The sequence below is a fragment of the Lupinus angustifolius genome, chromosome LG07, assembly GCF_001865875.1.
Source record: "Lupinus angustifolius cultivar Tanjil chromosome LG07, LupAngTanjil_v1.0, whole genome shotgun sequence".
Classification (NCBI taxonomy): domain Eukaryota; kingdom Viridiplantae; phylum Streptophyta; class Magnoliopsida; order Fabales; family Fabaceae; genus Lupinus; species Lupinus angustifolius.
The window spans coordinates 18,210,520-18,229,977 of record NC_032015.1 but is presented as its reverse complement, the minus strand read 5'-3'; the positions used below and the strand labels follow the sequence as shown (position 1 = coordinate 18,229,977).

At 27.8% G+C, this 19,458-nt stretch overlaps 1 protein-coding gene across 1 annotated transcript; it reads left to right on the top strand.

Moving 5' to 3' along the window:
* Positions 11,137–13,655, top strand: LOC109352584 (expansin-A4-like). Its single transcript, XM_019594682.1, has 3 exons — positions 11,137–11,353; positions 11,636–11,954; positions 12,944–13,655. The coding sequence occupies exons 1-3, from the start codon at positions 11,206–11,208 to the stop codon at positions 13,251–13,253; spliced, it is 777 nt and encodes a 258-aa protein (XP_019450227.1). The 5' UTR covers positions 11,137–11,205; the 3' UTR covers positions 13,254–13,655.

Below are 19,458 nucleotides of genomic sequence, written 5' to 3'. Positions count from 1 at the left end.
TATATATAGGCGGACCTTGGAAGGGACAGGTGGGGGCAGCTGCCCCTGGATTTTTCTTTTTAATTTTATTAATTACTTTTTGTTTACTTTTTTTTGTATGAGAACACATCTACTGTCCTACAAAGTATGGTTATTCATGTGTCACTTGTTGTGTTTGGTCAGAAAAAATATGTGATTATTAAACTTTTAAATTATAAAATGTGACACATAGAGTTTTACAAACTTTTTGGAGCAAATATACTCCCTTTACCTACACATGAATAATGTCTTTAAGGATATACTAATTGGAATTCACATATTTTTTTAATTTGTTTGATAAATAAATATAATGCAATTTGTGTAGTTCTTTTAAAAATTATACATATTGAATAAGATTCTCTTACACGTTTAAATATTGATAAAAGAAATTACATATGTATTGATATTATATATCTTAAATATACTTATAAGTAATTTAATATTGATATATATATTTTTTGTCCAAATTTTATTCAATGTGTTTTAATGAGCAATGAAGATTAGTTTGAGATCTCAATATTAACATTTTATTCTTGGTCTCATTGCCCTTCAAGTTTGAAAATTTCTACCATACGTCATTAGTCATATCTTGCATTACCAAGTAATTTGTCTTATTTTAACTATTATGGTTCAACTATTATATAAATATTATTTTTGACAATGAAATAAAGTAAACAAAATTATGTAGTAATATAGAAGATGAATTTCTTGCAGACAACATAACGATTTATATTGAAAAAGAAATAGTTGAAAATTTTATCTTTAGTCTCATCACGTATGTTTCTTAATATTTTCATAATTTAATTAAATATTATCGCCCCTCCTAAAATTTTAATGAAGATCCGCCACTATATATATATAATATCATGAACCTTACAAGTCTTGAATTAAGAGTGGAATTGAGATAAGCTTTGGGAAGATTCTCTAGAAATGATGCATGCAATTAGAGAACATGTAGGCACGTATCTTAGTTTGAAACAGCACATTCATACGTACGATATATCCAAACCGTACGTATTATGTGAAGTACCATAATCTTAAACATTATAATACGTGATGCTTTTTTGAAATAGACTTTTATACACATGGCTATGCATGTGAAGAACTATCATAGTTCATTTATCAATATTTTTTGATTGCCAAAAGAGTTATACATACTAATAAGGCATAAGAAGTGCACAATACAATACAAATTGGAGGGGTTACGTTTAAGGAATGTGGTGAATGAGGTTGTGAGTTCGAGTATCATTTGTAACAAAATTAAAAATAAATGAAATGAGTACTCATACGGTGGTTTGATAGTTAAGAGAAAAAAAATGAAGTAAAAGAAATTGAAAAATCGAATCTTGCCCACAACAAATTCTAATATACTAATATTTTCCCATAAAAAAACAAGCATACTTAGTCTTAGTGGGGGATGCATAGTTGCATACATTATACATTAACGGAATAACAAGTTAAGCATATCCACATTAATGTAATATATGACAGAAATAATAAAGTCAACAATCAATTTAAAATTAAAAAAATTGCCTTTGAATTGAAGTGGTACGGAACAGTTGACCTTAAGGTAAGTACTTTGCTTAGAGAACAATAATTGATATACTTTCATACACTAATATGAGAACTATATTAAAACACTTTCAAACTTTGTTGGCTCAATAAAAATGTTCTTCTATTTTTTATTTGCCTAATAAAACTCTCTTGACAACCTAGAAAAACTGTATCATATGCTTTTCATTGAATATACAACTCATTAATGAAAAGAAAGGGTAACCCATGTGTTTGGGGTATTTAAAATAGATTTAATACTTATACACCGACAATGTAACTGTTTTTATACTATCAACAAATCATTTATCATTCATATGTTAATTAGCATTGACTCTTAAACAAAAGAAAATTATGGAAAAGAAAAAGAATCACATGACTAACACAACAAGAGGGTTGCAAAGCAATCTTGGTGGCATGTTCAAAATGTCTTAGTTGTTGACTTGTGATTGGAATGTAGATGAAATGTTCCTAATCTTGTTTCCAATAATGTTCCAATCCAATAAAATTGTTATACCTATTAAAAAAGTTTGAGTAGTGAGAAACATATATATTACTTTTTATTAGGTATAAAAATTTCATTAAATTGAGATATTGTTGGAAACATGTGATCTTCGTTCCGCAATTTAACGACGTATAGACATGCAAGATCTGGTTGGGATTATGTGTTATTGAAGTGCACCCATACTCCTTTAGATTTAGTGAGATTTGAACCAATACAACACAGTTTATGACTTTATGTTATATGGCATCATTCTTCAAGGGTATATACCAAATCATGAATTTGAATATGTATTAGGATTTGATTCATATTAGATCTTAAAGTTGGTTTTATTATCATATTAGTTCAAACTTTTGTGTTTTTACTCATTGGTTTATTTACCATTCCTTATGTATTCATCAACTCTATAACAAAAATCGTTCTTGATTGTTTTTGCTTTGTATCTGGATTAAAAAAATATTTGCAAACATTTGGGCTTTTATTTTCAGTTAATTCATATTTTATTTTTTTCTCCACATTTAATATTTTGGGTTTTATTTTTCTGCCTCTTGGCTTCTATAGGAGATTTTTTCTTGTCTTTTAGCTTCTACAAGGGTTCATGAATTATGATCCTTCTTCATGCATTCTTAAATATTTGTTGTTCCTTACACGCATTCCTTAGCTGTTTTCATACTTGATTTTTGTGTGTGATAAAGTTGGTAATTTATAAAATATAAACCACAAATTATATTGGACTTTATCTCAAATGTGTGTACATTAGTTAAATTATATATTTTTTCTAACGTTCATTAACTTATATCTCCTTTGTTGATTCGTTGCAACTATAATTTGATTCATAAATAACAATTTCATTTTGCTTAGAAATAAATTCAAGTTACATAAACATAAAATCCGTCATAGATATATAAATTAAGTGCATTTATATACTTAAAGAATCTTGGAAAAAATATACTACATCTACGTTGGTAATAAATAATGTTTTACTTATTTGTCACTTAAAAATTACTTATTTAGTCCAAGGGGCTTATAGAGCCCTTACGAGCGGAGTATTCAACTTCATCTTTTATAATTCTACCAAATGAGCTAACTTTAGGAGATAGTATCATATTATTCATCATTGATTGATATTGTTATTTTTAAAGGAAAAATGTATCACTAACAAATAACTTTCATATACTCGCATTGCATTATTATCATTTATATTTAATATAATTATTATTGTTTTTTAAAAAAGTAAGTCAAATAAATGGCAAATAATGTAATAATTGTGTATAAATTTTTACATTAACATTACATAGATATTACATTCTTATTTTTTATTGAGGGAAAATATTTATACAATGACGACGTAAGAATAGTTTTATACACTGTTAATCTATCATTTAACTCTTCAAAAAATTAATACAAATGAATAATAAATAAAGTAAGAAATAGAACAAATAAAATAGAAGTAATGAAGACTTATTATGTTAAGTACAAATAGGGAATATCTTCTTTCACTCAACTTGCTTGAGTTGGAATAAATATCAAGCAATTGTTTGGAGCAAGTTCTTTCTTTTTCTTTTCCATTTTTTGCTTTAAACTTTACCACTTGTTAACCATGGAGATGGTGTCTTGTTTGTGGATTGAAATTGGGATATCTTTTGATGGAAGATATTTTGTCCAAAAAAAATTTTGTTTCCAGTTTTCATGTATCAAATCGATCAAATTCTACCGAATAACATAAAAAAGTTACTTTATGTTGATTTTTCTTTTTAAGTAGATGACAACTTCTAATTGAGTTGAGATATAATATGACATAAAACAGTGGGACAGGTGATCACATTCATATCTTTTACGTTTAAAACTTATCTCAATGGATTTTTCTCAAAATTTCTCAAGATATAAGATAAATTTATTTCATCAACAATGGGTAGCACCTAATCCAACGGTTGTTGTTTGCTCAAAGCTTTATCAACTATGTTAAGTTTTCCACTCAAGTTTGTTCTTATTTAAAAAAAATGATAAAATAAGAATCCAAATGCACCATGACATGGATGATTTTGGTAGGTTTTCTTCCCTTTATTTTAGCTAAAAAGTGCAATAAGAAAATAAATCTAAATATTAATTCAAGTTGTGGCTATGTGATTTAAAAGGTCACTACTCACTACTATTAGCCATAAAATCAATCTCTATTTCTCTAATATTTTATTTCCTTTCAATAATGGTCTAAACATAGCTATAATTTAGCTTAGCTTAGCTTAGGTGAGTTTATTGTCTTACCTCAATAAGGAGCTACAATAAGAAAGTTGTGAAACATTGAATGAGAAGGAAAAACAAAAAAATGGTGACCCAAAAAAATGGACCTTAAATTAGGGAGGACATTATGATAATGAAACATAACCAACCACTTAGTGGGACCCACTTTTTCTTTCTAACTTTGTTCATATAACACTTTTTTTTATTAACCATGAATATTCATTAATATTTATGTTATAAATAATATTTATATCATTCACCATTTATTTATATTACTTTTTCTAAAAAACTAATAATAATTAAAAATAAATGGTGATTGATAAACTAATAATATATAAAACTCTTATATGTGCATAAATTTTTTTCTCATTCACTAATTTGGGAATTGTTGTAACTGTAGTTTGCAGCAATTATAAATGATACGAAATAATACTTCAGTGTTTTTTTTATATTTCATACCCAAAAGTTCTCACCTATAGTTTTCAACAAATCATGTTCTAAAATTTAATATGATCATTAAATCAACTCCTATTTCATGTTAATATAACACTTTAAACTTATGTTATTAAGCTCTCACCGTTGATCGTTATTGAATCAACATCGTTGATTTAGTCAAAGTATAAAGTCAGTTGATGAATAACTATTCGTGGTACGGAAGATTCTATATAGATAATAAAATGAAGTGTTCATAAACATTAGAATAATGACAAAGAAAAATGTTGAAAAAGTAAAGAACATTATAAACATAACTATTTTGCAAGTATATTGACATTGCGTGCACCATGCACTTGAGTTTGTAGAAAACAAGTTTGATGGGTTTTCTCTAATATGGTAATTATATCGGTTCAACCCACTAGTTCGATCTTGACAATAAGAGATTTTGTATTATTATTGTATTATCTATCATATATTATTTTATTGACTTTAAAAAATATAAATAAACGATGAATGATGTACTGATTATGTATAAATCTTCACCATATCGATGTATAGATATTACACGTAAATTGTATAGAGACTACAAATGCATATTTGTGGTTAATATGTTTGATGGAAGCATCAAAGATTATTATGAAGAAGTTTAAGCAACAATAATGATCACATTTAAAGCCATTGAGGACAAAGAAATTCATAATTCAAGATGAAGCAAGTTCAAGTGATCATCATCAAACATATCAACATGAAAAGGCCGGCCATTATGACTTGGATTTAATATGTATATACTGGTGTAAATGCTTTTTATACTGACAGTAAATCATCCACCATTGATTTGTTAATTATCATTGACTCTCAAACAAAAATAATACAAATCAATGGTGGATGATATGCTGATAGTGTAAAAAACTTTACACTATTAATGCACAGATTTTAAACTCTTTTCACTTAATAGAGTACCAAAACAATGTCAAAAATTATTTCTCCTTGACACATCAAAAGTTATATTTACTCTTTATTGCATATATTATTATTCTTTTATTATTGAGCTAGCTTGAAGTTATTATATCACGATTTATTTGTTGCATATATAATAAAATATGCCTTTTATTGGTTGGTTGTTTTCATGGATTCATGACTTTAAATTTTATTTATTTATTTTATTAAAAAATAATATGAAATCATAACTGTTAGAAAGAATTTTTTGACACGTATCATAATTCTATCAAGCACTGAACACTACATTACCGGAGAGGATTCTCTTTCCAGTTTTAGAGGGGTGTGTTTAGGGATGAGAATTACTTGTCCTCAATAATGTCTAATTCTCTATTTCAAGTCAATCATATATTGGTACGTTGATAAAAGGAAAATTTTAAAAATAAAAAGTAATAAAATAGAACATTCTAATTGACTTGAGATATGAAATGAGACACTATTATACACACATAATCTCCATCTTGTATGTTTGCTTTGTACTTAAATACCTCTAACTTATGGGATACCATTTCTTGGAACAAGGATCCTCTCCATAAATGAAGAAATAAGTGATTATTTTGCTCACATTTTCAATGACAAAAAGGTAATTTGATAATAAACAAAAGGGTAAAATTGGTATTACACATTTTATTTTGTGTGTTAATATCTATATAGTCGTTCCTTAAAAGTTTTTATACTTCATTTAACAATTATTGTCTCTCTTAAATTAAATAAAAGATGTAATATATATATATATATATATATATATATATATATATATATATATATATATATATATATATATATATATATATATATATATATATATATATATATATATATATTACATCTTTTATTTAATTTAAGAGAGACAATAATTGTTAAATGAAGTATAAAAACTTTTAAGGAACGACTATATAGATATTAACACACAAAATAAAATGTGTAATACCAATTTTACCCTTTTGTTTATTATCAAATTACCTTTTTGTCATTGAAAATGTGAGCAAAATAATCACTTATTTCTTCATTTATGGAGAGGATCCTTGTTCCAAGAAATGGTATCCCATAAGTTAGAGGTATTTAAGTACAAAGCAAACATACAAGATGGAGATTATGTGTGTATAATAGTGTCTCATTTCATATCTCAAGTCAATTAGAATGTTCTATTTTATTACTTTTTATTTTTAAAATTTTCCTTTTATCAACGTACCAATATATGATTGACTTGAAATAGAGAATTAGACATTATTGAGGACAAGTAATTCTCATCCCTAAACACACCCCTCTAAAACTGGAAAGAGAATCCTCTCCGGTAATGTAGTGTTCAGTGCTTGATAGAATTATGATACGTGTCAAAAAATTCTTTCTAACAGTTATGATTTCATATTATTTTTTAATAAAATAAATAAATAAAATTTAAAGTCATGAATCCATGAAAACAACCAACCAATAAAAGGCATATTTTATTATATATGCAACAAATAAATCGTGATATAATAACTTCAAGCTAGCTCAATAATAAAAGAATAATAATATATGCAATAAAGAGTAAATATAACTTTTGATGTGTCAAGGAGAAATAATTTTTGACATTGTTTTGGTACTCTATTAAGTGAAAAGAGTTTAAAATCTGTGCATTAATAGTGTAAAGTTTTTTACACTATCAGCATATCATCCACCATTGATTTGTATTATTTTTGTTTGAGAGTCAATGATAATTAACAAATCAATGGTGGATGATTTACTGTCAGTATAAAAAGCATTTACACCAGTATATACATATTAAATCCAAGTCATAATGGCCGGCCTTTTCATGTTGATATGTTTGATGATGATCACTTGAACTTGCTTCATCTTGAATTATGAATTTCTTTGTCCTCAATGGCTTTAAATGTGATCATTATTGTTGCTTAAACTTCTTCATAATAATCTTTGATGCTTCCATCAAACATATTAACCACAAATATGCATTTGTAGTCTCTATACAATTTACGTGTAATATCTATACATCGATATGGTGAAGATTTATACATAATCAGTACATCATTCATCGTTTATTTATATTTTTTAAAGTCAATAAAATAATATATGATAGATAATACAATAATAATACAAAATCTCTTATTGTCAAGATCGAACTAGTGGGTTGAACCGATATAATTACCATATTAGAGAAAACCCATCAAACTTGTTTTCTACAAACTCAAGTGCATGGTGCACGCAATGTCAATATACTTGCAAAATAGTTATGTTTATAATGTTCTTTACTTTTTCAACATTTTTCTTTGTCATTATTCTAATGTTTATGAACACTTCATTTTATTATCTATATAGAATCTTCCGTACCACGAATAGTTATTCATCAACTGACTTTATACTTTGACTAAATCAACGATGTTGATTCAATAACGATCAACGGTGAGAGCTTAATAACATAAGTTTAAAGTGTTATATTAACATGAAATAGGAGTTGATTTAATGATCATATTAAATTTTAGAACATGATTTGTTGAAAACTATAGGTGAGAACTTTTGGGTATGAAATATAAAAAAAACACTGAAGTATTATTTCGTATCATTTATAATTGCTGCAAACTACAGTTACAACAATTCCCAAATTAGTGAATGAGAAAAAAATTTATGCACATATAAGAGTTTTATATATTATTAGTTTATCAATCACCATTTATTTTTAATTATTATTAGTTTTTTAGAAAAAGTAATATAAATAAATGGTGAATGATATAAATATTATTTATAACATAAATATTAATGAATATTCATGGTTAATAAAAAAAAGTGTTATATGAACAAAGTTAGAAAGAAAAAGTGGGTCCCACTAAGTGGTTGGTTATGTTTCATTATCATAATGTCCTCCCTAATTTAAGGTCCATTTTTTTGGGTCACCATTTTTTTGTTTTTCCTTCTCATTCAATGTTTCACAACTTTCTTATTGTAGCTCCTTATTGAGGTAAGACAATAAACTCACCTAAGCTAAGCTAAGCTAAATTATAGCTATGTTTAGACCATTATTGAAAGGAAATAAAATATTAGAGAAATAGAGATTGATTTTATGGCTAATAGTAGTGAGTAGTGACCTTTTAAATCACATAGCCACAACTTGAATTAATATTTAGATTTATTTTCTTATTGCACTTTTTAGCTAAAATAAAGGGAAGAAAACCTACCAAAATCATCCATGTCATGGTGCATTTGGATTCTTATTTTATCATTTTTTTTAAATAAGAACAAACTTGAGTGGAAAACTTAACATAGTTGATAAAGCTTTGAGCAAACAACAACCGTTGGATTAGGTGCTACCCATTGTTGATGAAATAAATTTATCTTATATCTTGAGAAATTTTGAGAAAAATCCATTGAGATAAGTTTTAAACGTAAAAGATATGAATGTGATCACCTGTCCCACTGTTTTATGTCATATTATATCTCAACTCAATTAGAAGTTGTCATCTACTTAAAAAGAAAAATCAACATAAAGTAACTTTTTTATGTTATTCGGTAGAATTTGATCGATTTGATACATGAAAACTGGAAACAAAATTTTTTTTGGACAAAATATCTTCCATCAAAAGATATCCCAATTTCAATCCACAAACAAGACACCATCTCCATGGTTAACAAGTGGTAAAGTTTAAAGCAAAAAATGGAAAAGAAAAAGAAAGAACTTGCTCCAAACAATTGCTTGATATTTATTCCAACTCAAGCAAGTTGAGTGAAAGAAGATATTCCCTATTTGTACTTAACATAATAAGTCTTCATTACTTCTATTTTATTTGTTCTATTTCTTACTAAATAGTAAATATCATGCCTTTTATCATGATGGGCCCATAAGGGAGTGTGGCAAATGCACAACACATGCTTATAATTAACGAGATACATATTTTATCTATACAACTAATTTTATCTTTATATGATAAATATAATATTATTTTTATTCTTTTTATTTTAAGTCGTCAACTATGTTCCACCTTTGATATTAAAACTTCTCATAATTAAACTTGGGGCCCAAATTTTTTCTCACACAAAGCTACAAAATTTGACGACTGATACTACTTTTTATTAATGCTCTAAATATAAATGTCATATTGTCATGATTTTTATTTTTTGATGCATAAGTAAATTACCTTAATATTCTTCTTGATCCAAGAAAGTGTTTGAGTTTCTATGATGCTCAATTGAGTGCTATAAATGGCATGTTGAAGAACCTTTTCATATAATACCGTAAACATGAGTAGACTTTGGTTATATTATGGATAAGAGTGTAAAGATTCATAAACATGTACACTATCATCCACCTATTATTTGGATTACTTTTTTTGAAAAGTTAACAATAATTAAACATCAATAATGGATGATACAATGATAATGTATAAATCTTATATACTGTAAGTGCATACATCGTTTTCTCTATGGATAATAACATGAATCATGAGTTTAGTATGAAATTGAGGTGGTCCAACATGTTTCATGTAAATTTTTCTATATAATTCCAAGGGTCATCATGTTAATTTTCTCATTTCTTTTCCCAAAATTAAACTCCAATTTGTTTTTCACTCTATGACCCAAACGAAATTAACATGAGGAAGGGGCCATGTGTGATGCACATACATGTCAATTCATACATCATCAATAATTTAGATGACCCCAAACATTTCTTGTAGAAAAAGAAATAAATTGACCAATTAAATTATAAAAATATTAATGAACATTAATACAAGAGAAAGGGCGTGTTCATATGGGATTCATGATCACGATTTATGTGCAATTAAATAAAAAGGCACTTGGACGGTTAACTAACTTGAACGTAGAAGAAATTATTCTACTGTACCAATGATATAAATTATATTTATATTATGAAATATTGCATCTCCTAATGTTAGGATATAAATTCTCACTTTCCGTCATTAAAATATGATATATGGTCATTATTTTAGTAGTTATAAGAGGCGATCATGTCCGAACCGGGACATCAACAGGTATAAGAGAGCTAATTCTTACAGTGTGTATTTTTTCTATCTACAAGACTCAAACCCAAGACCTTATTTAAGAAAAATTAAACATGTACTACTTAAGCCAACACCAATTGGTTGACTAATGAAAATTTGATTGAATGTGTATAAATATTTAAGTAACACCATATAAATATTAAACTCTCCATTGAATTATTTTTTATGTATTAAATTTATCCTAGGTTAACATCAACAAATATTAATAAGAAATTGATCCAGTAGTATAAAACTCCACTAAATTCTCAGAAATATTAAAAGTTAATGATTCAATTCTGATATGTTATAATCACATATTCCAAAAAAGATTAGTCGATTATTCCATCCCATGATTCCCCATTTGGGGTCCCTCCATAAATACCCCATCACCTTCTCCTCACTTTCCCATTCAGCCTCCAACCAACACAACTAACTAACTCTCTCTCTCTCTCTCTCTCTCTCTCACTCACTTTTTCAATGGCTGAAATGGTTCTTCTCTACATTGCATCACTACTCTCTCTTTTTGCTGCAACAAATGCTAGAATCCCTGGAGTTTACACTGCTGGTGCATGGGAAAATGCTCATGCCACTTTCTATGGTGGCAATGATGCCTCTGGAACAATGGGTAACACACCATATTCCAAACTTCACCTCTTTCTGTAGCATTATAAGTCAACTCATCCTTGTTCGTTTTTTTGGCCTATACCCATCAAAATGTTATGTTTTATGTTTTATGTTTTATTTTATGCATATGAAAAAGATTCATTTTTTATGAACCATTTTTCAAAACCCATTTCTGATTTTCACCTTTTCTTTCTCAAATTCACACTACTTTTCACTTTTATCTTATCCTTCAAATTAGCACACCCCAAGCATAACATAGAAAATATTGATTTTGTTATTGTAGGTGGTGCTTGTGGATATGGAAACTTATATAGCCAAGGCTATGGTGTAAGCACTGCAGCACTAAGCACATCACTTTTCAACAATGGTCAAAGCTGTGGTGCATGTTTTGAGATAAAGTGTGATCAAGATCCTAGTTGGTGCAACCCTGGTAACCCTTCAATATTGGTCACTGCAACTAACTTTTGTCCACCAAATTATGCTCTTCCAAGTGACAATGGTGGATGGTGCAACCCACCAAGACAACACTTTGATCTTGCTATGCCAATGTTCCTCAAAATTGCTCAGTATAAAGCTGGAATTGTACCTGTTGCTTTCAGAAGGTAACTTCAAATTCTATTACAACTTCCTTTCTTTTTTGTTCTTATTACATTTGTTGTGTAACAAAGTTAAGGTATTCTGCAAAAACACATTGTATTAATTTTTTATTTTTTTAATAATACTAATCATTTTTTTTCTCACTAATTATTCATCTTAATAAGTATTACTATTAAGAATTAAACTCTTAACATTTTAGTCTTTCCAAAGATATAATAGAACATTCATTAAACTAACGTCTTATTGGTTAAATGTTGATTTTTTTGAACAAGTACAACCTTTTTTCTGGCATTAATTTTCTCTTAAAATAAGGGAAAACTGGTAAGGGTAAGAAAATGGTAATGGGTTGGTTTGGATTTGTTCACAAGTTTCATTATTTGATTGCCCATAAAACAAGTGGAAGCTAGAAATGGTAAGATAATTTTAGTCAACGATGTTTTTTTCTTTTTCTAACCATAAACTATTAATAAAATTTATTTAAACATTTAATGAATCAAAAAGTATTTTAAGGCCCTCAATAGTCTCGAAAAATGAGAATTTTTAATTTAATAAAATGACTTTTTTATTCATTAGAACTACAAAAATTGGGACCTTTTCATTTTGGTTCGAAAATATTTGGGATTTATAGCCATCAAAATTACCAAAATAATTTAATTTATAATAGAGTATTATGACATTGTTCGATTCATGTAGCCGAACTCTCTTAGTATGAAAAATGGTAGATTGTTGTTATAAAATATATAAAAAATTAGTATTCTCCCATGCAATAAATTTTTTGATGAACTCCTATCCCTTTTTATATAATAATTTTTTGTACTGTTAATGATATCTTCATCATTTTTATAAAGATTTTTATATAATTATTTAACAAAACAACATTGTTATTTCGACAAAAGAATAACATAAGTTGAATAGAATAGTAAAAGATTAATAAAGAAGCTATATATATATATATATTATTTTTTAATGTAATTTATTTAATATTTTGTTGTAGGGTGGCATGCAGAAAGACAGGAGGCATCAGATTCACAATCAACGGTCACCGTTACTTCAACTTGGTTCTGATCACCAACGTCGCAGGTGCAGGGGATATCGTGCGCGTGAGTGTTAAAGGAACAAACACCGCTTGGTCCAGCATGAGCCGAAACTGGGGGCAAAATTGGCAATCCAATGATATTTTAGTGGGCCAGGTCTTATCCTTTAGAGTCACCGGCAGTGACAGAAGGACCTCAACATCTCTCAACGTGGCACCATCTAATTGGCAGTTTGGACAAACCTTCACCGGAAAAAACTTCCGTGTCTAAAAAACAAAAATTAATTAAAATCTCTATGGTATTTAATTTAATTTCAGCTTTTCACTTCTTCTAGCTTTTCCTCTATTTTCCTGGAAAAGTTATGAAGAGGGTAACTCGAGAAAAAAGTTAAGAGTAGGTTTAGGAAAAGTGATTTTTAATTTGTCACTTAAATATGAGTGGGGTATTTGGAATATGTATGAAATGTTTCTAAAGTGTGATATTTGTAATGGGTTTTGTTGGAATATTAATTACCCAACATTGGTAACCCATTTTTTAAGTAGCTTTTTACTCAAAGTGTGAGAGAGTTGAGGAGGTTATATAATACATGTAGCCCACAGCTTTTGTTTTACTATAAACATTATGATATGTAATAGTATCATATAATGAATAATAAATATTTAGTTGTTATAATAGTTTCTCTTCTTTTTTTGGATTTTCTAATTTATGTATATATGTAAAAATATTGTTGATGATATGGAATTTGGGGAGTTTCATGTTCTCACGTACAATTCCATATTGCCCATGCACGTTGCCATATTAAAAATTATGAACACACATATATTCCCAAAAACTTTGTCTTCATATCTCTATCTAATTAAATTACAATATGTGATATAATTTTGTATATATTTAGTACATCATCCATCATTTATTTGTATTACTTTTTGAAGAGTCGATGTTGATAAAACACAAATAATACATAATATAATGACAGTACATAAAACTCATACACTATCAGTTTATACATAACATAAATTGAGGGGGACTTTTTTCGATAAGAAATAATCACAAAAATTATATGATATAACAATTAAACTTTTTTTAAAAAAACTTGAAATATAATTGGCTCCCCTCCTATGTGAAGATATATTTCAAGGGAAAAAAAATGAGGTATGTTATGAGAATATGTATTTTTATTTGAGCAATTGGTTTCATATATACTCAAATATTAGTTCTATGTACCAAACTAAATTACTTCTTTATGCTGCAGCCAAAATATATATATATTACTCCTTTGATTAAAATATATATTTTCTTCTTTTTTTCTTCCAACCTTTTTCTTTGTCCACAATTTAACCCAACCAAACAAAGTAAGTAATTGAGATTAAATAGAAACTATTCATTTCCATTAATACAAACACATGTTTAATGAAAAGAATAAAGAAATCTTAAGTGTCACTCATGCTTACCTTCTTTTTCAGGGGATAAAAGTTAACATAACTTTTAATTTTCAGAAATAAAAAGTCACCGAACTATTTTATCTTGAAAAAAGTCATTCTAACTTTTTGCTTTATGAACTTTTTGAAGGGTAACACTATCACGGTACATATGCACTAGCTAGGAACAATTGCTTTTCACTATATATAAGCTTAATGATATAGATTTATGCCGAAAAGTATTAATGCGATTTTCATGGGTATTGAAAAATGATATATTTAATATAATAAAAAGTGTTATATTCAAGTTTTTAATATAAAAAAATGCTTTTTTAGTCTTTCATGAAACTAGAAGAGCTATTTATAAATTAATTGTGCTAGAAAAGGAGCAAATATCGTTTTTTTATTTGTAAATTGTTCCCATAACCTTTTACTAACATATATCTTTGGATAACCCTTTAATACGGCATCACTAAGGAAATATCATTAGAGAAAGAGATAGGTAAATTTGATTTATATGAACTAAAAACAATAGAGATATGGTTTATTCAATAATCATTGCTGCATCAAATTTTAACGTGGAAAACTATTATTTTCATTATCTTTGACATTTTCTATTTCATAAAATGATTCGGATTGCTTTCGGGTTATCATTAGTTAAAAAATAGAGAAAAAATATACAAGATTTATACATTATCACTGTATTATCTATTATTAATCTTTTCTCACTATTGATTATTTAAAAAATATAAATAAATGATAGATAATAAATTAATTATATATAAATCTTTATATTAGCAATGTACATATATGACACTCTAAACAATATGTGCAAATATCGGAAGGTAATCTTGGAGAGCGATTGTCTTGAGGCTATCCACTTCATTTCGGAAAGAGTCCAAGTTCGTTTGGACAGATTGACAGGAATTATTCTCAGTATTAGTGACATGCTCGAGAGAAATTAGGAGGTTATAATCTATCACTTCAGAGAAGGGAATTCAGTGGCAGACTTTCTGGCTAAGCTCAGCCTTGAATCTCTTGAGATTTCTAGAATTTGGGACTCTCCTCCTGCAGAAGTTCTGTCTCTCTTGGAGCTGGATATTGTCTCTTTAACTTAGTTTTCTTTCCGCTTTTTTTTGTGTTTTTATTTCCGAAGCACACAAAAAAAACAATATGTGCAAATAAATTACTCTTCCAATTCCATTTCATTTTCATAGGATTGAAAATAGTGATGGGTCATTGGGTAATTATACATAGAGATGACAAAACGAGTTGTCCGACCAGATTTGTTTGCGCCCGCAAATGCTTACAAAAATTTAAGCGAGTACGTGCATGCTCACATTGACTTAATGAACAAAACTCAATGTCATGTCCATTTTAAAACAGGCTAACGAGCTTGCAGGCGGGCCACATATATTGTTGAAAAATTTAAAAAATCATATAATAAATAAAATAAAATTAAATAAAGTAGTTGAAGATAAAAATTTAAGATTTTTTTATAAATATTATATGAAATTTAACAAATTATATTAGATTTCAACCTTGATATAGCTAGGTAGCCTAGTAGTTATGAATGAGATAACGAAAATTGCACACACTTAGTGGGAGTGATTTATCATGCTTCATGAATGAATAAAAAAAATTCAAACGCATTTATGTTACCTAAAAAGAATTAGTATAATAATAATCTCTAGACATATGTCAAAGCATGATATATTGTCTTTGTAAGTAGAGGAGATCTAATGTCTCAAATCATATTTCAAATTTTATCTCGCTCAATAAAAATATGTCATGTCAATTAAAACATTTATTATTATTATTTGTACTTCATTATTATTAAATGGTACAAGATTTGAGACAAATTTATTCGGGACAACACATATATATTCATTTCTACATGCTAACATTCATCATTTTTAGTTTTTATTGTTCTTGATGTTCAGCAAATGTAGTGAACATGAAATTCAAATGGAAATCAAAAGAAAAGAATCAAGTGAGTGATATTTAGGAGTTAAAGTCGGGTCACATCTTTAGTCTCACAATATTGTACAACTCTATGTATTAAACAGTATGATTGGTCAAAAAAATATTTAATAATTAAATTTTTTAACTTCAATATTTTTTTCAACCAATTACAACTATCGGCCCATAAAGTAACACAAAATGAAGTTAGAAGAATATTTGGGTAACGTGACTCATGAGTCTTGCTTCTTTTACTATGTGGTCCTCAAACCCATTTCAAAATTCATTAATATAGTTTCAAGTAATATGGGATAACTTTTATATTAGTAAGAAACTAGATTAATTAGATAGTTTTAAATGAATTTAATATGTATGTACAGATAGTGTAAGTGTTTTTTATACTACTAGTCAATCATCCACCATTAATTTATTAGCCACTATTGACTCTCAAACAAAAGTAATACAAACCAATAATAAATGATATATTGATAATGTAAAAATCTTTATATTGTCGGTGCGCAGATCTTAAACTCGTTTTAAATTAACTACTTCACTCAAAAAGTTATTTATTTGAATGACGTGAGAGACAATCCTCTGATATTTATAACAACATTGACTTTAAAACATACATACAAATACTCATATATCACTCAACTTCAGGGAATTAGAAAACTATTTATAATAAGTATTTCAGTTCTATTTTTTATGGAATAAATTAGTTCTATAATATAAAGTATACTTGTTAGTATCAATGTCAAAAAATATTGTCACTCTATTTCAAGCTAGTATATATGTCATATTCATCAAGCTTGTTAATTTGGATCCAAAGAAAGTTAGTAAAGTTAATTGTTAAATTTTTTTGTATCAAGACTATCCTCTCATGTTATGGATAAGGAGATAATTCATTTCAGGATGTGTAGTTGTCCCCCAACGAGTATCGCTCACATTAATCAAATCATTAATTTTTTAGTCTTTCTAGAAATCTAGTAAGATCTTATATCACTAGATCAACGTCTTATTCAATTGATACACAATACATAAAATGTACATTAAAGGAGCCAAATGATAGTTCCATTTAAGTTTATAAATAAGGTGCCATAACTTCTTTGAAGAGAATCTTTTACTATATGAAATTAATTAAATGATAATTAATCTCCAAATGTTTAGTTTGCTAATGAAAATTGGGATGGGTAAATAGGCATGGTTGCTTGACATTAAGAAAATAGTATATTAGATAAGAATATCTATTTTTTTTTATGTCTGTCATTTTTATAAAGATTAAAATATTCCCTCTTTGTCAATATTAAGAGCATTATCACCTTACAAATCAATCTACATATCTCATGAACAAATCACATGCAATTTAGTACTAAACTTTATATTGGATACAAACTTTGTATTGGATACAAACTTTGCCTTGTAACCAACTCTCTTACCCACATCGAAGACAAGGATTGTGTACAAAAATCAATGCATTGAATTTTAGTATGTAATTTCTGAATCTAGATCTTCTATGATACTAGAGCGTCCAATACTGAATAATGTAGTGATATATGGTGTTTAAATTTTTTCAATGATTTAGATTTTAAATCATTTCTAATTAAAGTTTTCTATTAACTCACTAAATTAATCTGGACCTCACATTCTTATACTGGACTATCTAATACAGGAGAGGATCCCAACTTGTGTTTTTTACGAGTTGCATATATTATGTTCATTCTCATCAAAAACTCTTACTCCTACTTGAGTGTTGGGTTCTTGTTGCATAATCAATTTGTGGGCCTTCCTCTAAGCTATGTGTGGAGCTATATCTTGATTCTATGTATATTGTTATAGCGGAAGACACATGGAGAAATTTAAATAGAGAAAATGACACCGAGAAATTAACGTGGTTCAGCAATTTGCCTACGTCCACCGAGAAATTAATGTGGTTCACTCAATTGTTTCACTCACTTCCCAAAACCAAAGTACACCCAATATCACTCTCTCTCAAGTATATCTTAAATACTAAAATGTTCCTCACAATATTAGAACAAGAGAAGAAGAGAGAATATGCACTAAATCTAGAATATTGATGTGTCTTACAATAGCTTAGAGCATTCCTATTTATAGTTATAGCCAAAGCCTTGAGGATTGTATGGCCAAAAACAAAGATGCTTCGCAACAACCTCTTCTTCTCATTGGCTACAAAAAGGTTCCACTATAGCCACTCATTTTACTTGGCCACATCATTCTCTTTTTCTTTTAAGCCAATATTTAATATATATTCCATGCACGATTGATTTTACCAAGCTTATTAATAAAATGGATGTTTTCCATTCAACTTTAATTTGTAGTTAAAATATTGTTAGGGTATGGAATATATCATGAAATTTCAATTTTGTTAGACACGTTTCAATTGGCATAAATTGTAGTACACAAGGAATTTATCTTATGAGACTCAAAGGATATGATGCATAGTACTACTAGGTTGGTCATGATAAGATAAAGTGCAAAGTACAAATCCATGAAAGTGGAAAAATAAGTCTATGGTTTTAAGAAAAATGTTAAGGCATTTATGCTTGAAACCGTTAACAAGTTGTTTGGTAAAAAAAAATATCTTAACCAATTAATATCTCTTGATATCATAAGATTTCAGAACAAAATCTCTAATATTAGGTATTGTCTCATCTAATATCTTAGATATTTATTATTATTATTATTATTGTTTTTGCTTAATCGTCATTAATCTGATATATCATATGAAATAAGATTTGAAACAACAAATCTCAATCTTTCTAGAATTGAACAAATTGTGATTAACTTTAAGGTGGAACTGGGGATGTAGCATCTGAAGTGGTCATTGTATGAAGCACTCAAGTAGGTTCCAATGTTTTCTAGGAACAAAAACAATGGAACATGAATATATGCAAAACCTTATGTCTTTGACCTGTGGGGTACTAAGTTGACTTAGCCAAAATCTTTGAGGAGAAATTCTTATCTTTGTCCATGATAAAGTAGAGAATATGTTTTCAAATGCTTTTTCTCATAGATTTCATATCTTATAATTGTCACATAAATTTACAACTTTATGTCTGGCTTAAATAAAGTGTGTT

What these genes read in the sequence shown, in the direction of transcription:
- LOC109352584 (XM_019594682.1), top strand. Translation starts at nt 11,206, where the DNA reads ATGGCTGAAATGGTTCTTCTCTACATTGCATCACTACTCTCTCTTTTT. An exon ending in TGATGCCTCTGGAACAATGG is followed by an intron (nt 11,354 to 11,635) that starts GTAACACACCAT and finishes TTGTTATTGTAG; the next exon opens with GTGGTGCTTGTGGATATGGA. An exon ending in GTACCTGTTGCTTTCAGAAG is followed by an intron (nt 11,955 to 12,943) that starts GTAACTTCAAAT and finishes ATTTTGTTGTAG; the next exon opens with GGTGGCATGCAGAAAGACAG.